At 47.8% G+C, this 19,477-nt stretch overlaps 1 protein-coding gene across 3 annotated transcripts in view; it reads right to left on the minus strand.

Annotated features, from left to right (window-relative positions):
* Positions 1-5,523, minus strand: part of LOC114094146 (group IIC secretory phospholipase A2) — a 67,494-nt gene extending 61,971 nt beyond the window's left edge. For 2 of the 3 annotated variants that reach the window (XR_011708770.1, XM_071617419.1), the window contains exon 1: positions 5,355-5,523. Coding sequence is in view for 1 of the 3 variants with exons in the window: in XM_071617419.1 (XP_071473520.1) it covers positions 5,355-5,378 (24 nt within the window). In the remaining 2 variants the exon portion in view is untranslated. The remainder of the gene's footprint in view (positions 1-5,354) is intronic. The other variant, XR_011708771.1, reaches the window with a different exon arrangement.
* Positions 5,524-19,477: the final 13,954 nt, after the last annotated feature.

Here is a 19,477-nt window from a genome sequence, read left to right on the forward strand (position 1 = left end):
GGGCCGTCTGTCACTTTAATAAGACAGCTACAGTATCCTATGATTTCCCCTCCCCCTTTTTCTCTTCCTTTATTGTTCTTGTGAGAGCATTTGTGCAATAAATAAAACCCAGAAAGGTAAAAAAAGAATCTGGTCTTTTTTAAACCCATTTTTATCACATAAATACAAAAAGGGGCAGATTAGCAAGCCTGAGAAGTCAGCACCTTTGCCCTGACAGGCACACTGCGACAGCAGATAGGAAGACAAAGCCATAAGGGCCTTTTTCCTCAATGGCAAACAGGACTGATTTAGAGACAACAGGATGGGAGCCTAGCCTCCTAGACACCTCTGATCATCTTAATTCCATCTTCTCCTTCTGATTTATCTCCACACAATGATTCAGCAGATCCATGGGGCCCTCTGGCAAGCAGAGCACTGTAAGAGGGGATTTGATGGTTGCAAAGAACCCAGAGGCATAGTCCAATCCTCCCAGGTCACTGAAGGATGCAGACAAGGCCCTGCAGTAGTGCGCTGAGTTCAGATGACTCTATGCATTGCCAGGTCATCTTCCTTTCTGTCATGGACACTTGTTGCTTCGGGGCTCAGCCTCTGATTCCAGTAACAATCCTGTCTTAGTTTGGAAATTCACTCCTCCCCTGCTCTTATTCAATGTTGTTTGGTTGGAGCTGAACCAACCCTGAGCTAGGGAAGAAGGGATTGTGAATTTAAGTAGACCTAAAGCCACTGGGCACGCTGCATTTCTTCTGGTAACCAATACTGTTCCTGAGATGTGCACTTTAGCCAAGCCAGGCTGTTCCAGCCACCCAGACTCAATTCCAAGACTATTACTGCAGTTGCTGGGAAAGCTGATGACTTCTTTTTCCCTAGATCTATTATGAAATATGTGATCCAGGAGCTGCTACAACTATTCTGACATCAAGGGGAAAGTCTACCCAAAGTCTATCCAAAGTCTTCTGCAAAACAGAAAGATAGAGGAAGAAGCTAGTCACATCATATGAGATGTTAGATCAAGTCATGCCTGAAGTTGGATCTATCCCTGGACTTCCCAGTTAGGCCTACTTAGAATGGGTTTCTTTCTTGCTGGCAACTGAGTCTAATAGATATTTCTCATGCCACTGATTTGCAAATGTCACCACTCATCCTCAAAAACTATCAATGGTTTTCTACTATCAAAATTCAGAGTCAAAATTCTAAAGTCAAAATTCCTTAGCTTTGCACCCATTTCATCCACAAAATGACATCAATTTACATCCCCACCTTTATTTTGAATTGCTATCTCAAATGAAACTCTTCTATCAAACTCACACACTTTTTCTCTAAGATGTAACTCAAATCTCACCGACCCCTGCCCCAGGGACTTCACCCTTCACTGAATTTTTATAGCTCTCACTGCATTCAGCTTTTCCTTGAGAGCTGCCATAAAGCATTCTTACTGCATTCATCCTGTAACCATGTTTTCATGGGAGAGGCCTCAAGGTGTTTACCCACTAATGGATGAAACAATGACCAGATATTTATGCAGAGTACTGTATAGTTATAAATAAGGTAAGTGGTGCAAAAAATTTAAAGGTCAGGGTTTCATAAAAAGGCAGAAGGGACCCTAATTAAAGGATGAGGGGCAGGGAAGACCTCCCTGAAAAAGTGACTATACAGACACAAAGAAAAAGGCAGTGTGACAGGAAGAGGCAATTAGGTACGGAATGGTGGGTTAGAGGTCAGCAGAGGCAATTGGCATACACTGTCAGAGGACTGGGAGAAGGCCCTAAACCTTAATTCTACCAGCAAGGGCACAGGAGGATTTTCAGAAGGGAAGTGACCTGTTCAGCTTTGTACTTTAAAAGAGTGCTCATTTCCATATGGAAAATGGATGAGCAGAGTGGTTTGGGAGATAGCTGTTACAGTGATACAGATGACAGAATATGGTGGCTTCAACTTTGATGTTAACAGTGGAGATGGAGAATTAGGTGGTTTCAGTTATATTGTGAAGGCAGGAGCTGTTTAACTTAGTGATTCACTGGACGTGGATGGGGAAATTAGAGAGGGTTGTCTACAAGGATGATTTCTGGGACCTGGTTCCAGCCACTCCATGATAGGCAGAGCGAGTTTAGAAAAGGAGGCTTGCTTCAAATAGGTTAAATTTTAAGAGGTTGCAAAGTAAGTGCATTTATTCCAGAAAGTCATATGGGTTTGAAGTTGAGAGGAAAAGTCTAGCCTCCAGATAAAAACTTGGGAGTCTCTTTATAGAGGGTATTTAAAGTCATGAATTGGTTGATTTAATCAAGGACAATATAAAGCAAATGGACAACCTGGAACCTGCTCCCAAGAACTCCAATTCTAAGAGGTTTACTTGTTGGGATAGAGGCAACACAGATAAAAGAAATCCCTAGCTTCCCAGATAGACTTGAACTTCTGGAGAAGAGGAAACCTGCCTAGTTCATTTCTTCAAAAAAAGAAAAAAGAAAAAAAACAGCACTTTGACCTTACCAGGTATTAAATAAATATTTGTGAATGACACCCAAAAGTGGGCAGAGCATTGGGCTGAGAATCAGAAGATGTGAATTTTAAAATTTTATGATTCTTGGTAAAGAGGAAAACTTTAAATCTATATTAGTGATTTAACAGAATATGACAAGTCTTCATTCCTTCAACTAGTATTAAATAGAACTTAAAGGCACACATGCTGGATAAGACTGGGAAGGGAAAACATAAAAGAGGCAGAGGGACAAAGAAAAAGGTGCTTCCCAACTTCTTTAGCTTATTGAATTCTCACTACATGCCTGTGAGTAACAACCTACAAAAAGACAGGTTTTATATTTGATAGCTTAAGAAACAGACCTCCGAAGTTTCAACTTCACAGTCAATAAGCTGTGGGACCAAATCTGTTTACCTCTCAGATCTGAGTTTTTACAACTACTGCACCGATCCTTCAACCCTCACTCAACAACTCACAACCTGGTAATGAAAATTAACCAACCATGCCGAATGGCCCATGATTGAAGACCAAGATAAGAGCTGCTGACTGTGGATGTTAAAGAAAGACACAATCAGTATAACACAGGTGGTCAGGAAGCTCTGGAGGCCCAGTTGGACCTTAAAATAAGGATAAGAGAGTTTAAGAGTTGAGAATGCATGTTCATAGGGGCAGGGCAGCAAATTCCAAAGCCATGACACCATCAAGGGAAGCAAAATTAAGCCTTAGAAATTCTCCTTCTGCATGCCTCATGCAGGTCCTTTGAGAATGTTCCCAGAGTCAGGTGGCTTTTCTATGATGACGGACATTGAAGCAAGCACAGGTAAAGCATTTGAGTTCTTTCTTATGATAACTAAGGATCTGGGAAAGCATGTAACTTGGGATCTAAATTTGGTGTTCACGGAAAGACATGATGCCAATCATGAGTAAAATAAAACCATCCATGGTTTTAATAAAATAAAGGAGGTTATCTGTAGAAACCTTTGCGCTAATTTAACTTTACTGCTATCAGGTCCCCTCTTATACTCTCCCCTTATACTCTGAGATCTTTGAGGAAAGGGTACTTACATAGTCATTTTCTCATGATTCAAAAGCTTGGCATAGTGCCCTGTCCATATTAGTTATTGCATAAACGTATTTTAAACTATTAGGAAATAGATATCATATATATTAACAAATAGAACAATGATCCTTGTGAATGAGGCTGCCAAGGTGATTTTCCCCTCTTTCCTATTACTAGGTTTTTTATCAATCAAAGGGGGAAGAAGGGAAGCAGGTGCCAAATGTTCCATTTTCAACAGCAACAATTTCCAATATCCCAAATTAATTAGTAAATGGAAATACTTTCCAACCTGCCAGAGAACTACACCTAGAGCAGCTACAAATTACCAGCTTACTTCAGTTCTTTTGAAGGGGGTCCTAACGATATACTGCATAGTAAGGGTATTCTCATAGTCCTCTATTTGCACTGAGCCAATTCTATTCTCAACTCTCCCAGTGACTAATTGGATCCTTTTGCAAGAAATCTGGCCAGGGAGAGCGAGATGGGATGTCCTGAGGCCAGGAAACTGCAAAGCTTGACCTCCTTCTTGATAAAAACCAACCACAATTACATAAGGCTTAGACTTTCATAAAAACTTGCATTTATAACATGCTTAAAAGCATGCCAAGGGCTTTTTCTTTCATCATCTCATTTGATTTCCCCACAAATAATCTTGTGAATAAGAAGCACTTAGCACAGAGCCTGTTAAGGGTGCAGTTAATATTCAATGAATGAACAAAGGCCGAGCAGGACTTGTGTGCAGCTCATTTCACAGATGAGAAACTCAGGCTCGGAGAAGTAAATCTCAGCGGGCTCCAGGGCTCCCAGAGCGCCGGGCTCGGCTGGCCCATCTGAAGGCGCGCGCGGCTGCTGAGGCCCCTTCGCGGTTCGCCTCTTCCAGGCTGGCTCTCGATGCACCCTTCTCACCACCCAAGTCCTCCGTGCGCCGTGGACCCCCCGTGCGCCGTGGGTCCCCGCGGCGGCCACCTCCCCGGTCATCTCCACGGTCACATCCGGGGTGGGGAAAGGCCTCTGATCACAGCGCCCCCGAGTTAGTCTCGGCTGGCGCAGACCCGGGTCCGGCACTTATTCGACCACCACGCCTGCGCAGGAGTCTCTTCCATTTCTGCCCGGGCGGAAACCCACGCGTTAGATCTCGGTTCCGGGGCCAAACTCTAGGGCCTCTCTGAAGGAACCTGCGCCTTTGTATCTGGGTCTCTGTCCGCGATGCTGAGCAGGACCGGCCTTTCTGGCTAACCTCGCGAGGATGAGCAACTTCCATAAAGACAGACCTTAGGTTATCATCCCAAACTGCTAGTTAGGAAAAAGAAGTTAACCCTCCAGCAAAATGGTAGCACTTGGAAAGGTAGGTTAAGAACCAAATTACATGGATTCAAATCTGCCACTTACTACCTAGATGTATTTGAGCCTTAGTTTCTCATCTGATAATGGGAACTTTAAATGTGTTCATAGATGTACATTACCTATACTAGAACAGTGTCTGGCACATAATGTAAATATTATGTAATTGCAAAGTTCTGTTGGCCCAAATATATTATGGAACAAACATGATAACAATGCTAACCTTGAAATATGATTTTTTTATACTGTTAACATATGATTACAAGATTTGCCTCCCCTGTTCTCCTAACTACCAAGAAGTCTTCTCTCCTTTGCCTGAGTATTTCACCAGCTCTCTGTAATGGTTAAGCGTATGTATGTGTGCAGTTGCTGAATTTGGCAAGTCAGATCTGCTAAACAATAAAGACACTCTTTATATAAGATGGCATTTGTTTTAGTAATAATATGGAAGCAAGAGAGAAAGGGAAGAAAATACATCACCAGATCAGCAAAACCTGAAGTCATGTAGCTGAGGAGTCCTGGGGCAGCTTTTCAGGGTCTGGGACTGGGAAGTCCCGGGCAGACCATCCTCTCCACAGGTGAGACTCCAAAGTCTTATGCTCAGTGGGGCTCCTGAAATACAAGTTATAACAAAGAAAGCTCCAGTCTAACAATGTGTGTGACCTAGTGATCCCCTCAAGGACACCTCACCCTCCCAAGGGACTGGCCAGATCCCTGATGGTCTTGAAATAGTGAATGCCTCTGAGTTCTCATGTGTGAGCCAAACCCACTGAGAATTCAGCATTCTTTAGATGCTCCATCAAGGGTAAGCAGGTCACAGCAGGCACATGAACATAAAAATATTTAACATATTTTCCTTAGCCCTTTACTTTCCTAATTTGCTGACCAAAAAGCATTTTTCCAAAGCAGACTTGTGTCCCAGGTTGTACCTACATGTAAAAGAAAGCCTATAATTTTGATGTGTTGAGAAACAAGGTGCAGTTGTCACTTATTGGCAAATAAGGGCTCTTACTTTACTTTATATACATTTTTTCAATTAACTAAAAACTTTCATTTCTGAGTCTGTGGTCTTACTCTCCACAATGCCTATAGTAGATTGCAAAAATAAAATAAAACCACCAAAAAAATTCATTCCTGTATGTATTCCTCTTTGCAATATGTGTTTTTGTTACATTTCCTTTTCATAGATGGAGTTTATTTATTTACCCACTTGAATCTGGGTTGGCCTGGTGACATGCTTTGACAAATAGGATACAACAAAGCTCCATTATGGAAGTCCTAAGCCTAGAACTCAAAGGCCTTGTAACTTCCACTGTCCTTCTTTCCTGCACCTAGGGCAGCCACTATCCTGATTTGCTCAGGCCTGAGGAGTTTCCCAGGATTTGGAACTTCCACTTCTAAAATTAGGATAGTTCTAGACAAAGCAGCATGGCTGCCCTGAGACTGGCAGCATCCTCCAGGATGAGAGGTTCCTGGAAGGGAGTGGCCTGGTCAACATCCAGCACCAGCAGCATTTGACTCATCCAGCCCCAGTCCAACCATCAGGTGATGACAGCCACATGAATTGATTCAAGGGAGACCAGCAGAGCCATCCAGCTGAGCTTAGCCCAAATTCCTGTCCTATAGAATTGGGAGAAAATGATTTTTTAAAGCCATCTAGTTCAGTACTGGTTCATTACATCACAATAGATAACTGATACAGTGTGGAACCCCACAACTACAGGGGATTATGCTAAAAAGAAACTAAGGAGTAAGCTCCAACTTTACGAGGACAAGTCCTAGCCCTCCTTCACCACTCATCTAATCCTTTATCCACGTGAAGAATATTTATTGAGCACTTATTGTATACCAGGAACTGTATCGTGTGCTTATCCACACGATAGTGAATAGGTAAATTAAGGACTCTGTTCTCAATAATCTTGTTCAGTTTGGGATACAGATATAAAAGAAATAATTATAATCATAGGATGCTTTGAAAACGAATGGGGTCAAACTGAAGTGGAAGAGTGTAAAAATAGCAAGGGTTAAAAAAGAAGAAATGGCATTTAAATTTGGTGCTGAAGGAGGAGTTATCCAGGTGACAATTGGGCTGACGTGTTTTCCAGGCAGAGGGACCAGCACCTGAGAAGGTCCTGGATCGGGGAGGAGCTCCATGAGGAAGGACAGAGAAGCCAGGGTTCAGAAGCCAGAGGGGAAAGAGGCAGGGGATGAGATTACAGATGCAGGCGGAAGCCAATCCTGCAGAACCCTGTGAACACAGTGGGGCTAAAACGCACCTACCTGGCATCCAGGTAGATCATCCAGCCCACCTGCCTCCTGGGAAAAGCATCATATGGTGCGCCATGCTGTATGTAAAGATGGATGACCTAGGAGATAGAATGCCCAGATCCATCTCAGTACATAAGTTTATTAACCCAGATTCTTCTAAAAGGAAATAATTCATATTCAACTCCATATATAGCAGGGATGATTGAGCACGAAGTGGTTTCATACAGGGAGGAGCTTTATACAATGATGTTACGAGGCTGTGATACTGAGGTACTAGGATGCCTGTGCCCCATGTTTTTGGTCACGTATTATAACCCCACCCATCCGGCTAAGAATCATCAATGATTTCACTCCTCTTATTTAGCCCATGGATTCTCCCCAATTCACCTAAGAAATCTCACTTTCTTACTGAACCAACAGATCATTAATATACTAGCTTTTGTGTTGGACTTTTTTGAGTTCTTCAGTGTTGACCGTTTCATCCTTTCGTGATGCCCTCATTCAACAAACATTTCCTGCGCATCTACATCTGTGTCAGGTGCAGTCCTAGGCGCTGAGGGTGCCCTCACGAACAAGACAAAGTCCCCGCTCTCTAGCAGGAGAGAGAGATCCTAGAAAGTAGTTGTGTAAATATAAACGCAAAGGGTGATAAATGCAAAAAATTTCAACACGAAAATAGATGGGGTGAAAGAAGGGCCTTCCAGTTTCAAACAACAGTGTTAGGAGCTAATTACCAAGAAGGGAAATTTGGGAGAAGCGGAGGTGCTTTCTTTTAGCACTGCTCTCATGAACTCCCTTCCTTCATCAGCTAGAAACACTGGGTGTTTACTGTGCTGTAGGCTCTGCAGGGTGAGAGGAGATAAGACAAATAAATCATTGACCTTGTCCCAGGGGATTACTATATAGCTGGGAACATCAAAACTGCACTGTGCTATAGCACATTCGTTCATTCTGCTTGGGGCCATGTGGGAGTAGAGAAACTCTTGCCAGCTCGCCTTCACCGTGCCCCATCCATCACCCTGAGATCTCCTTACGGCCACCTCCAGAGGCTCTTTGATTTCTTTCAGCTTCTCAAGTAGTCATGTCCTCCCTGCCTCCGGCCTTTGCTCATTCTGTTCCCTCAGCCTGGAATGCTGCCCACCTCCTCCTTCTCCAGCCTGACTTAGGATGCCATTTCCTTAGGGAATCCTGCCATAGGATGTTCAGGCTATGAACTTGGCAGCCATATGCAATAAGTCTGCACAACAGGTGGCCTCCCAAATCTCAGCAGCCAACACCATAAGCATTTGCTGGCCCAGAGGTGACTGACCATTCTATGTTAGTTTTCTTCCTCGCTTCTCAGCATGTTTCCTTTTTTGCCCTGACCACTAGGAAGCGCTCAGAAAATTACAGAAATGGTCAAAAGATGTATAATCTTCCTCAGAGAGTTTTCTGTCCAAAAGGGGACAGACATCAAATCAATAACTTCCCAACTAAGTAGAGAACTAGAATGTTGGTGGGCTCCGTGAATAAGGAATACAGACATTAAAAAATAATATAACTTAGAAAACTTCAGCTGCATGGGGGGAAGATGGTAGGCACAATGATAGCCCCCAAGGATGTCCGTGTACTAATCCTGGAACCCGTGGCCATGCTGTCTCACATGGCAAAAGAGACGTTGCAGATGGGACCAGGTTAAGGACTGTGAGATGGGAGATGGTCCTGGATCACCTGGGTGGGCCTGATAGGGTCCACGTGAGCAAAAGGAGAACCGTCTCAGTGACGGAGTGTGAGAAGGAACTTGACTGGCCATGGTGACTTGGAGGTTGGAAGATGTCAGCCATGAAGGTGGACCCTGGGTGGCCTCTAAAACAGGTGAAGTCAAAGAAATGGCTCCTCCCCCTGCCTGCAGCAGGAATAGGACCCTGCTGACACCTCAGCCTTAGTCTTAGGGGTCCTATTTGGGGCTCTGCCCTCCAGAACTGTAAGATAATAAATTGGTGTTGATTTAAGCCACCAAGTCTGTGGTACTTTGTAACAGGAAATGAATACAGGCTGTCAGCTCGGTACATTTGTGGAAGAAAGGGAAGGTGGGCGAGGAAGGGGGCCAGGTAAGGGAAGCATGTGAACCGCGGGAGGCCGAGCAGGATGGAGGCTGAGCCCAGTGTAGGCCGTGGTCTCTGGAGCTGGCTGCAAGATGACAGCCTCTGCTGCTGCTTGTGGGGAAAAAGCCTCTTGTCAGTCAAAATCTAGCGAAGGTCATCTGCTGACTCCACTTTATTATGAGTCACCTTTAGCCTTCATTTTAAAACACTCAAAATCAAACCCTGCAGACCCCAGCGCTCTTGCAAACATATGGAACTGCGACCCCCACAGACGCAGTGGGAACATTTTAAATGTAGATTAATACTTTCCTATGAACCCGGCTCTGGCACCGTAATCCTCCCTGCCACGCAGCAGACCCGGGGGACCTGCCACTGGTGTGGTGGGAGCGCCCAGTCATCTCTGCACACGGAGGCCACGTCCCTGTCCTGAGCAGCCCCCATGGTTGAAAGGCTGGGCCCGGCTTTGCACCTCAGTCTCTGTCCTTGGTTCTTCTGGTCACCTACCTGGGGAGCAAGGCCGGGAAGGAAGAGAGAAAGGCAAAGTTCAAGTGCAGAGTCGGCTGCTGGATCAAAGCCCTGGAATCTTATTTCTAAAATTTCTCTCCAGGGAAAACAAACACCCCCCTCCCTCGGCCTCTCTCGCTGCGGCATTGGGAAGAGCTGATCTCCAAATAAAAATGGAAACGCCTCTTTGCTTCTTGTTTGCCCCCACTGCCAGGAATGTGCCCCACAAACGGATGTTCAAAAGGCCTCACTCCGTCTCATCTGGGTACCAGCTTTCAAATCCCCAACCTGCGACACAAAGTGGACATCCCAGTTGCTCTTGTCACTGTGTTAGTCAGCTTTTTCATCTCTGTGACCAAAATACCTGAAAAGAAAAACATAAAAGAGAAAAGCGTATTTGGTGCTCATGGTTTCAGAGGTCTCCGTCCATAGACGGCTGACTCCATTGCTTTGGGCCCAAAGTGAGGCAGAACAACATGGCGGAAGGTTGTAGAGGAGGAAAGTGGCTCAGGACATGGCAGTCAGGAAGCAGAGGCAGCTCTCCTCACTAGCAACAAAATCCCCCAAAGACATGCCCCCTTGGGACCTACCTCCGCCAGCTACTCCCTACCTGCCTACAGTTATCACCCAGTTAATCCACATTGGTGGATTAATCCACTGATTAGGTTAAGGCTCTTATAACCCAATCATTTCACCTCTGAACCTTCTTGCACTGTCTCTCACAGGAGATTTTGGGGGACATCTCATGTTTAAACCATAACGGCCACTATTGGAATGGCTCTGTTTATTGACTTGTTTGTTTGCGGTCCATCCCTCTCCGGTCCCAGCTCCCCACTTCACTAGGACAGAGTAAGCCCCTGGGAAGACAGACCTGTCCCCTTGAATGCAGCTGTGCCCTCAGGACTTTCCACATGTCTCATTCCTGCCCAATAACCACATTCCCATTTTTCAGCCACCATCGTGTGAGTTGAACTGGGACCCTCCATCCCCACTCACATAAAGTCCTAACCTCCAGTACTTCAGAATGTAACTATTCAGAGATAAGGTCTTTAAAGAGGGGATTAAATTAAAATTATGTCATTAGGGTGGGCCCTAGTCCAATATGACAGGTGTCTTCACAAGAAGAGGAAATTTGGACACAGACAAATAGAGACAGGAAGACAATATGAAGAGGTAAGGAGAAGCTGGTCATCCACAAGCCAAGGAGAGAGGTCAGGACCAGTTCCTTCCCTACAGCCTTAGAAGGAACTGTCAGCAATTATTTCCCCAAATCTTGGGGTCCCCATCTCTAGGAACAGGACAAGTCATGACACAGGAGAGCAACCAGAGTGACAAGCCTTTATTCAATGGTCAGTGAGTGGAGCAACTGGAGTCTCTTCTCTCAAAGTATGTCCTCCCTTCCCAGTAAGCCAAGGGAATATAGAGGTTTATGGGATGGGGAGCAGCTGAAAGATGAATGGGCTGATTTGTGATTTTTCCAGGAAAGCACCAGCATTGTCTCCAAAAACTCTATTTGCATAACTGACCCTATTTGGCTAGTTCAGGGAGTTCCCATGGAAATCATAAACTGTCATGGCGGTAGCAGGTGGGAGTTCACTATGGAGGACAAACAAGATGGCGCCCACACAAGCTTAGATTACTTGAGTTCTGCTGAGCTCAGCGTGCAAGCCCTTGGTTGACTATTGCTTTTCCCTGGAGTCCAGATGTCTCACATCTCTGACTAGAGCCGGCATCCTCAGGGCATGCGCAGACCCAGCAGGCGGGCTGGATGCAGGAAGAAGGGAGACAGGAGCATCTGGGAAGGGGCTGGTAACAGAACCAACCCTGCCAACAGCCCGATCTTGGACTTCCAGCTTCCACACCTGTGAGAGAATAAAGTTCTGCTGTTTAACCCTCCCGGCCTGTGGTACTTTAGTAGAGCAGTAAAATGATACAGACAGCCACAAGAAGAACCAGGAACTTAAGAAAGTCCTAGATGGAATTTCTATGACCTAAACTTCATCAGTTAGACACGAGCAAGGATGGGGCAGGAAAAAAAAGGGGATGTTCCCTTTTCTGCGCATCTTAAAGAGTCATGTCTGGCACCCCCATAACAAAGGACAGCAAGAAAGAAGCATGACAGGTTTATTTGCTTGTAGATTTAAACAACACAGGAGCCTTAGAGGGCAGACCCAAAGATGAGATTCTCCACGCTGATCCTCAGGTTCAGTGACGTGTGGGCAGCCGGGTGGAAATGTGATTGGACAAAAAGGGTGTGAGCTAAAGGGGGCAGACCAAGGGGGCCCAGCAAGCCAGCCTGTCCCGATCACTCCTGGCCTGTCTGTGCAGCACCCCTTCCTTCCAGGTGTGGGCAGGACTCTCCTAGAAGGGGGCCTTACCACCTACCACCAAGCGTGGTGGGCCTGAGGATTCCTCCGTGGCCAGCTCTTAGACAGAGGGCATGGGAGTTCGAGTATTATCTTTAGGTTTTATGGTTTGCTTAGGGGGAAAAGGGGTTCAGATTCCTGTGACCCTTCCACCTTGGGGAAGAGGAATTCTGGTCTCTGTGGCTTTCCTCGGGGAGGAGAGGGGAGGAGACAGAAGGGCAGGAGGGCAGAGAGGAACTTTGCTTCTAGGGCCTTCTCTTGGGATATCACTTTCTGAGCCCCAACACAAATAGCCGGCACCCTTACTTTGGATAATCTCAAGCCAGTCTCATAAAAAGACTGTCTGTAAAGACACGGGCAGGGTGTGGGTATGGGGCAACAGGAAGGAGTGTAGTACCCCAGGACTGGCCACTGTGGGGACCTGTTATACCCTGGGCTGCTAGGAAGAGGGAAGGGAGCAGCCAGCAGAAAGAGAGAGAGAGAGAGAGAGAGAGAGGGAGGGAGGGGCCTGAACAGAAGCTGTGGGCTTCTGAGATCAGCTGTCCTGCCATGAAGCTGCAGAGAGGGAGCAGGGACATAAATACCCCTCCCCACTCCCATCCCTCACAAATGGCAGAACCCATGATGCGCCCCACCATCCAGCCCTCTGCAGTAGAAGCAGAGTGTGGAGCTGTGGAGGGCTGTACATAAGATTCCAGCACAACACCCCTTCCCCTTTGTCAAGCATCCTCTTCTGCTAAACCTGCTTTCATCTTTGCCCCCCACCTGCCATTTCTAAAGCGTGTTCTCAACACTGAATGCCGCTCCGACCCCCGAATGAGTCTATATATTGAGCTTTTCCTACGCTTTGTTAATAGCATGTTGCAGGAGGGGAGCACAACCCAGTGCCTGCATCACCTGGAGCTGAGAGGTGGTCCTCCCCGAGGGAGTCTCAGGCAAAATCCTTGTGAGATACTTCAAAAAAGCTATTTATCCATGCCCAGGACAATTTAGGAATACAAACAAATACAAAAGCCCACGTTTACTGATCACCTACTAAGTTTCTGATGGTTAAGTGGCTTCATCCTTCCAAGCAATGGTGGAAGTCATATTATTATCCCTACTTTGCAAGTAAGGAAAAAGGCTCAGCGGAGTTCCTTGTCCAAGGTCACAGAGCCAGCAAGTAGCAGGCAGGAATGGGAACTCTGGGCATCTCTCTCCAGTGTCTTTTCCTGCCCACTGTCCCGGATGCTTTCCAAAGATATGAATTGACTCCAGAAAAAGAGCTAATAGGCAAGATAAGGAGCTGAGTGTGATAACAAGGCGACACTCACCACTTTCCGTCTGCCCAGACACTCCAGCTCCCAGGAGTGGTCCCAGGAGGTACTCAACACTACCCTGAAGAGGCTTGTGGGGTCGTTCTCTCCATTTTAAAGACAAGGACCATGATGCTTGGAGGAGTTAAACAGTGTGTCCCAGGTAAGTCACAGGCTCGCAATTCAGTCCCCTAACAGCCTAGCTGTGGCGCTCAATGTCCTCAAGAGAACTGCAGCTACAAAAGCAGCATTTAGGAAACAGGCAGAGAAGGGAGACCGCCCACGTGTAGACAACACAAGCAGAGGTACACTCTCTGCTTTGCACTGTATCAAGGGGGTGGTGAGGGTGTAGCAAGAACTGCTCATGGAACTTTCCAGAAAGAATCTGCTTCTCCAGCGTTCAGGAAGACTGGAGGAGATTAGCTCTGACTTGGGATTCTCGACCCAAGCACTACTGACGTGGGGTTGGATCAGTCTGTTGTCATGGGGTGTCTGTCCTGGGCACTGCTGCAGCCCTGATGTCTACCCACTGGACTCCAGAGTGACCCACCGGCCCCACTGTACAACCCCAAACCTCGCCAATTAGCTCATTTTTGGCCAAGGGCCTCTGTTGAAGCTCAGATTGAGGGTGAAGAGCAAGAAGGAGACTCAAGGCAGACATTCTTCATCTTCTCGGAAGAAGGCAGAAACCAGGACAGGGACAGCCAGCAGGAAGCCCTTGTGGTTTGATGGCAAGGACCACTGGCACTGGATAGGCAGGACTTGAACCTGGGATGTCACTTACTGCTGTACAGTGGTGATCAGACCTCATCATCTCGCAGAGTTCTGGTTTCCCAGGCTTCAAGAGGACATAAAATAATACACCTTTCTACAGGCTGTTCGTATCCACGGGTACCTCCACTGACCCCTCGTGTGGCCAGGGTCAGTCACCTCTTTGCCCCCATTCCTAAGACCAGCAAGGCCAAGATCTGCAGCCAGCCTAGTGACTGCTATCCACTCTCCCGCCCACACTGCACTTCGATGAAGTCCTTTCTCGCCCTCTAAACAGCTGGCCAAGATGAGTCACCACCACAGGAGAGCTATATCCTGGAGAATGAGGAGCACTACAGGCAGAAGGGGGGGGGGGTGGAAAGCTGGTGGAAAGGAGCAGAGATACAGTGGAGTACAGAATATGTGGGATGCCAAGTTGTCTGGGGACTTGACAGCGAGCAGAGTGCAGCTATCCAAGAGCAGAAGTTGAGAGATACACTGAAACCAGATTTTGAAAGACCAGATCACAGCGTCTATCCAGCGAACTCTTGCTCATCCTTCAAGACCCACCCCAAAGAAGGGGGAAAAAAAAGAAAAAGAAACAACATCAAACACCCAGAGTGGGGTGATTCCAAGGCCTGTGGCCAACAGCAGTTTGGGGCACCAGCTTCTGAAACACCAGGCCCCTGCTGTTTACGTGGAAATTCCTTGCTATGGTCATTAATCCCAAATGCCATCCTCTCTGTGACATCTATTCTGCTTCCCTCAGGTGATCCACTCACTCTGTCCAGCAGTCAGTGTGCCCAGGACAGGAGAGAGGCCACATATTGTTCATCTTTATATGCTGCAGGCCCAACGCAGAGCCTCTAGGACAGATGTCGCCAGTGGCCTGCTGGTCCTTCCATCTTCCCTTCTAATAGAATCCCAACTGAGTACCGGGCTTAATTAACATACTCACATCCCCAGACTCCCTGGGAGCTCGGATGCCATGTGACCCAGTTTGAACCATTTAGAGGCACATTGAATTCTACAGGGTGGGATTGTAATGAGGCCATAGTTTTTCTAAGACAAGGTCTGGACCTGGGGGCTCTTCGCCTTTGGCCCTTCTTGCCCCCCACCCTCACCTCATCTTCCCTCCTAGAACCTTGGACTACACTCACGGAGTCGGAGTGGTCCTCTGGTGACCTAAGGAGGAAGGACTCACACTGGGGTGGGGGGGAGCTGAGCAGACACCTGGATGGATCCTGAGTCACAAGAACCTCCTTGCACAGCGGTGACAACCTCAAGCTTCCCTCCCTAGGCTGTTTTTAAATGTGGAAAACAATCCTCAATTTGATTTATCTACCACTCAGGCTCCTGCTCTCTGTAAGTAAATGTAACTCTAAATGCTACGCCTGGCACATGCCAATGTTCAGGGAGTTCTGATGACCCAGTGGAATGGCCAGGCCCCTGCTGGCTCAGCTCAGGCCACTTGGCCTCCAGTGAGCCAATAAAGACACATAAAATGTGCAGAACTAGGAAAACTTATGCTTTTTATTCTTAGGCTAAAAATTCTTGGGTATTTCCTTTATTCTATTTTGGGGGGGATTGAACCCAGGGGCACTTAAGCACTGAGCCACATCCCCAGCCCTTTTTGTGTTTTATTTAGAGACAGGGTCTCACTGATTTACTTAGGGCCTCACTAGGTTGCTGAGACTGGCCTTGAATTTGTGATCCTCCTGCCTCAGCCTCCTGAGTCTCTGGGATTACAAGGTATGCGCCACACTCGGGCCCCACTATTCTTAAGAGCAGAAGTATTCCAGGTCTTTCTCTTTCAGGGATATCTACCCTGTTTTTATTAGAAGAGGCTAATTTTTTGGAGACCATTCCTAACTAATTCATATATATTTGGAGGAAATCTGTCAAGCTGGGGGTATAGGCCTTGATTTGGGGATTGGTAGGCCCAATTGTCTGTCTTTCAAGAAATGCTTGCTGAGCAGCTGGTCTGCCATGCTGTGGGCACTATGCTGAGACCCGGGGACACAGGGATGAAAACAGTCCCTTTGGAGGGGGTTGCTGTCTGTGGGAGAGACTGTGCCTCACCCAACACAAGCACCACGGGGTGCCTGGATATAGGGGAGACAAGTAACAGGTGCAGAATGAGGGGTACTGGCCTGCACTGGTGTGCAGGGAGGCTTCCAAAAGGAGCTGTCATTCAGGCCAACGTGAGCGGAAGACTTGGCTTCAGATCTCCAACCTGTCACTTTCAAGTGGCTGTCCCCTGGGTCCCCAATGAGCACCCCTCCACCCCGGCCTCCATTTCCACAATGGAGACATAGGATTCCTAACATATCTCTTTTGTAATTGTGAAGCTTCAGTGAAATAACGTCCACAGGAAGCCGGGGTGGCTCTGCTGGCTCTGCTCCAGACCAAGCCCCTGGCTGCTCTGCACCCGCGCCCAGAGGAGGTCAGAGGACGTTGATCTCCACCAGTTCAAACCTGCGAGGATCCAGGATCAGGAAATCCTGCACTGGGGAGGCGAAGCCGGGGAGGGTGGGAGATAACTAAGTCCCCAGTGCTGAGCCCCAGCAAGGCCTCCAGCTCCTGGCCTTGGTCCCCTCTAAAGGTCCCGACTTATCTTAAGGCTTCACTGGAGCTAACCTGGGCCAAGGGATGGGGGGGGACCATGGAGACCCTCCCCTGTGGCATCCTGGAGAGATCTGAGACACTGAGCTGGGAGGGGCCACACAGAGCAAGGGGCCAGCTCCTCAAGCTCAGGGTCCCCTCCCTAGGGCTCCGGCCACCAGGGCTGTAGGGCATACCCACACACAACAGAGGACCTGTCCATCCACTTCCCATCCTGGACCCTCTGTCCTTTCCTCTGTCAAATAATAATTAGGCTAAATTAATGATCTGGGCCTTTGCCGCATCTTAGAATGTCCAGCTGCTGTGCCCCAAACCAGCTAAATCAGAACCTGGGGGTGGGTCCTGGGCACCAGCATGTTGGAACTCCCCAGGAACCCCAACCTGCAGCCACTGTGGGGACCCCGAGCGCTAACCAACCTGAGTTCTGACCATCCGTCCAGCCGTGAGGCCAAAGCCACTTCCTAGCTGTGTGGCCTCAGAGAAGTGACTCCCTAAACCCCAATAAAAACCTCATTGTTAAAAAAAAAAAAAAAAGAGTGACAGCCATGTTTCCCTCCTCAAGGTGTCACCAGGACAGAAAGGATTGATTCCCAGGAACCGCGCAGGCTCCGCCCTGGGAGCTGGTGGTGGCCTGGCTGGCTCCTACTGGGATCCTGAAGGAGGCAGAGGTGGAGGAGGAAGAAGGGACTCCATGCCATGTCCTGGGTCTGGCCCTGCTCCCCACCTTGGCCCTGCCTTCCTGTCCATCAGCCGCAGAAGCAGAACAAATGCAAGTCTCATGACCTGAAGAGCCCAGGAGGCAAGAGAGCATTGATTGGCATTTGAGAATCCATTGGTAGGAAAGACAGTGGATGAACCCAGAGAGTCAATGAGCAGGAGTCTTAACGTTGCTGTGACCAGCACTGTCCAACATGTTTAGGGAACTGCTAAAACAAATATTAGATGTTACCTGGTTCTAACTTCTCATTTAAGCCATGAATACTTCAAGGCACAGAGAGGTTAAACAATTCACCCAAGGTCACACAGGCTTGCATCAAGCCATGTCTCTAATCCAGGTGTTTTTTTTTTTTTTAACTTCAGTCTAGAAGTCATTAAAAAGAAAATAATAACACTGTGTAGCCTTCTCTCAGAGGACAAAAATCCATCAGCATTAATCAGTCATTTTTACTTTGGCAAGGATGCCTTATCTCTTCCTTCTAAGCAGACACAGTGCCTGCAGCCGAAAGAGCAATCGTGATAATTAATAATAATATTTTGCACTTGGAATTTTCTCCTGGCAGCAGCTGCTCTGAGAGCATCTACTCATTCAGCCACAAATATCAGCCAATCAATCAGTCCTCAGGACCCCGGAGAGATCCAGCTGTCAGCTCCTCACCCTATGCTGGGTCCTGGGCTTGACCCACAGCATAGGAAACGGTGCCAGCGCTCAGAGAGCTTGGGGAGGCAAAAATAAACCCCAGAGAGAAGCTGTCACTAAAAAAAGCACCGGGGCTCGGCAACATCAGTGTCCACAGTGTGGCAATGACAGTCAGGTGCCACGACATGGGCGCTCGCATTGGGTTAACCAGCCTGTCTCCCTCCCTCGGTGGGCATCACTGAGGGTGACCAGAATTCACTCAAGAACAATGCCAGGTGGCACTGACTGTGCCTCGAACAGCACTTGAGCAAGGCCACGCGGGGGACACCTGCTGTGCTGCTGTGCTTCTCAGCTCTGCGCCTCGTGCCCCTGTGAGCCAGGGTCCCGTGTGGACACAGATGGAGCGCTCAGAAGGTTCCGGGGAGGGAGTGACAGAGCCTGTGAGGTGTGACCAGGATTAGGGAAGAAGGGTTGGAGACAGCAGAAGGCTGTTCCCGCAAAGGGACAAGACCTTAAGGGACTGGGGGAGCAGGCAGCTGGAGCCAGGGAAGAGGCAGCTGCTGGGGGACCTGTAGCCGGGCAGGAGGCCCGAGCAGAAGGCCCGGGCAGGGCCTCCTGCCCTTCCATCTCCTCTTGATTCTTCCAACCCAAAGGCAGAGGCCAAGGACAGCTGAGGGATGGAGTTTGCAGTGGTCAGCCTCCAGGGACTCAAGCAAGTCAGAGAGTGGCAGATAATGAACCCAGCAAGGAGCAGTAGAGGTGGGGAGGGGACAAACAGATTTATCAAAGTTAAACACAACCAACAATTCAATATGGCGGCACTTCCATGCTATCAGCCCCAGGGTGTTGTGGCATGTGTCATTTAGTCTCCCAACCCCCAATGAGGTAAGGCCATCCCACACCCACACCCTCACCTCTTTCTCCGGATGGACCTTCTGCACAACTCAGTCCTTTCTTGGGTGTTTTGATTTTTCAGGGGAGCATAGAATTCCTTCTTCTAGAATTCTGTCAATGACCTTGAGTCAAAACTTTAAAGTTTTGAAGATGTTGATCCTTGGACATGAGAAGTAGGTATGAAATTAGGAGAAAATTTACATCCACACCTGAGCAGCCAAAGAGGGGATCCTGAAAACCACTCGCCCACCACATCCCTTTACCCAGAACCCCTGAGAGCTTCCACTTCTCTTCTTCTGGGAAATGGGGCCTCCATGGTGGGCTTACTTCCCACCTGCTCAGCAACAGGAAGTCTCTCTCCCTTGGGCTCTGGATTTGGGTGACCTGAAAAGGATCTTGACCACTGCTCTCACCTCATCGGGGGTTGGGAGACTAAATGACACAATGCCACACAGCACCC

This window comes from Marmota flaviventris, chromosome 10 (assembly GCF_047511675.1).
Source record: "Marmota flaviventris isolate mMarFla1 chromosome 10, mMarFla1.hap1, whole genome shotgun sequence".
In the NCBI taxonomy this organism is placed as follows: Eukaryota; Metazoa; Chordata; class Mammalia; order Rodentia; family Sciuridae; genus Marmota; species Marmota flaviventris.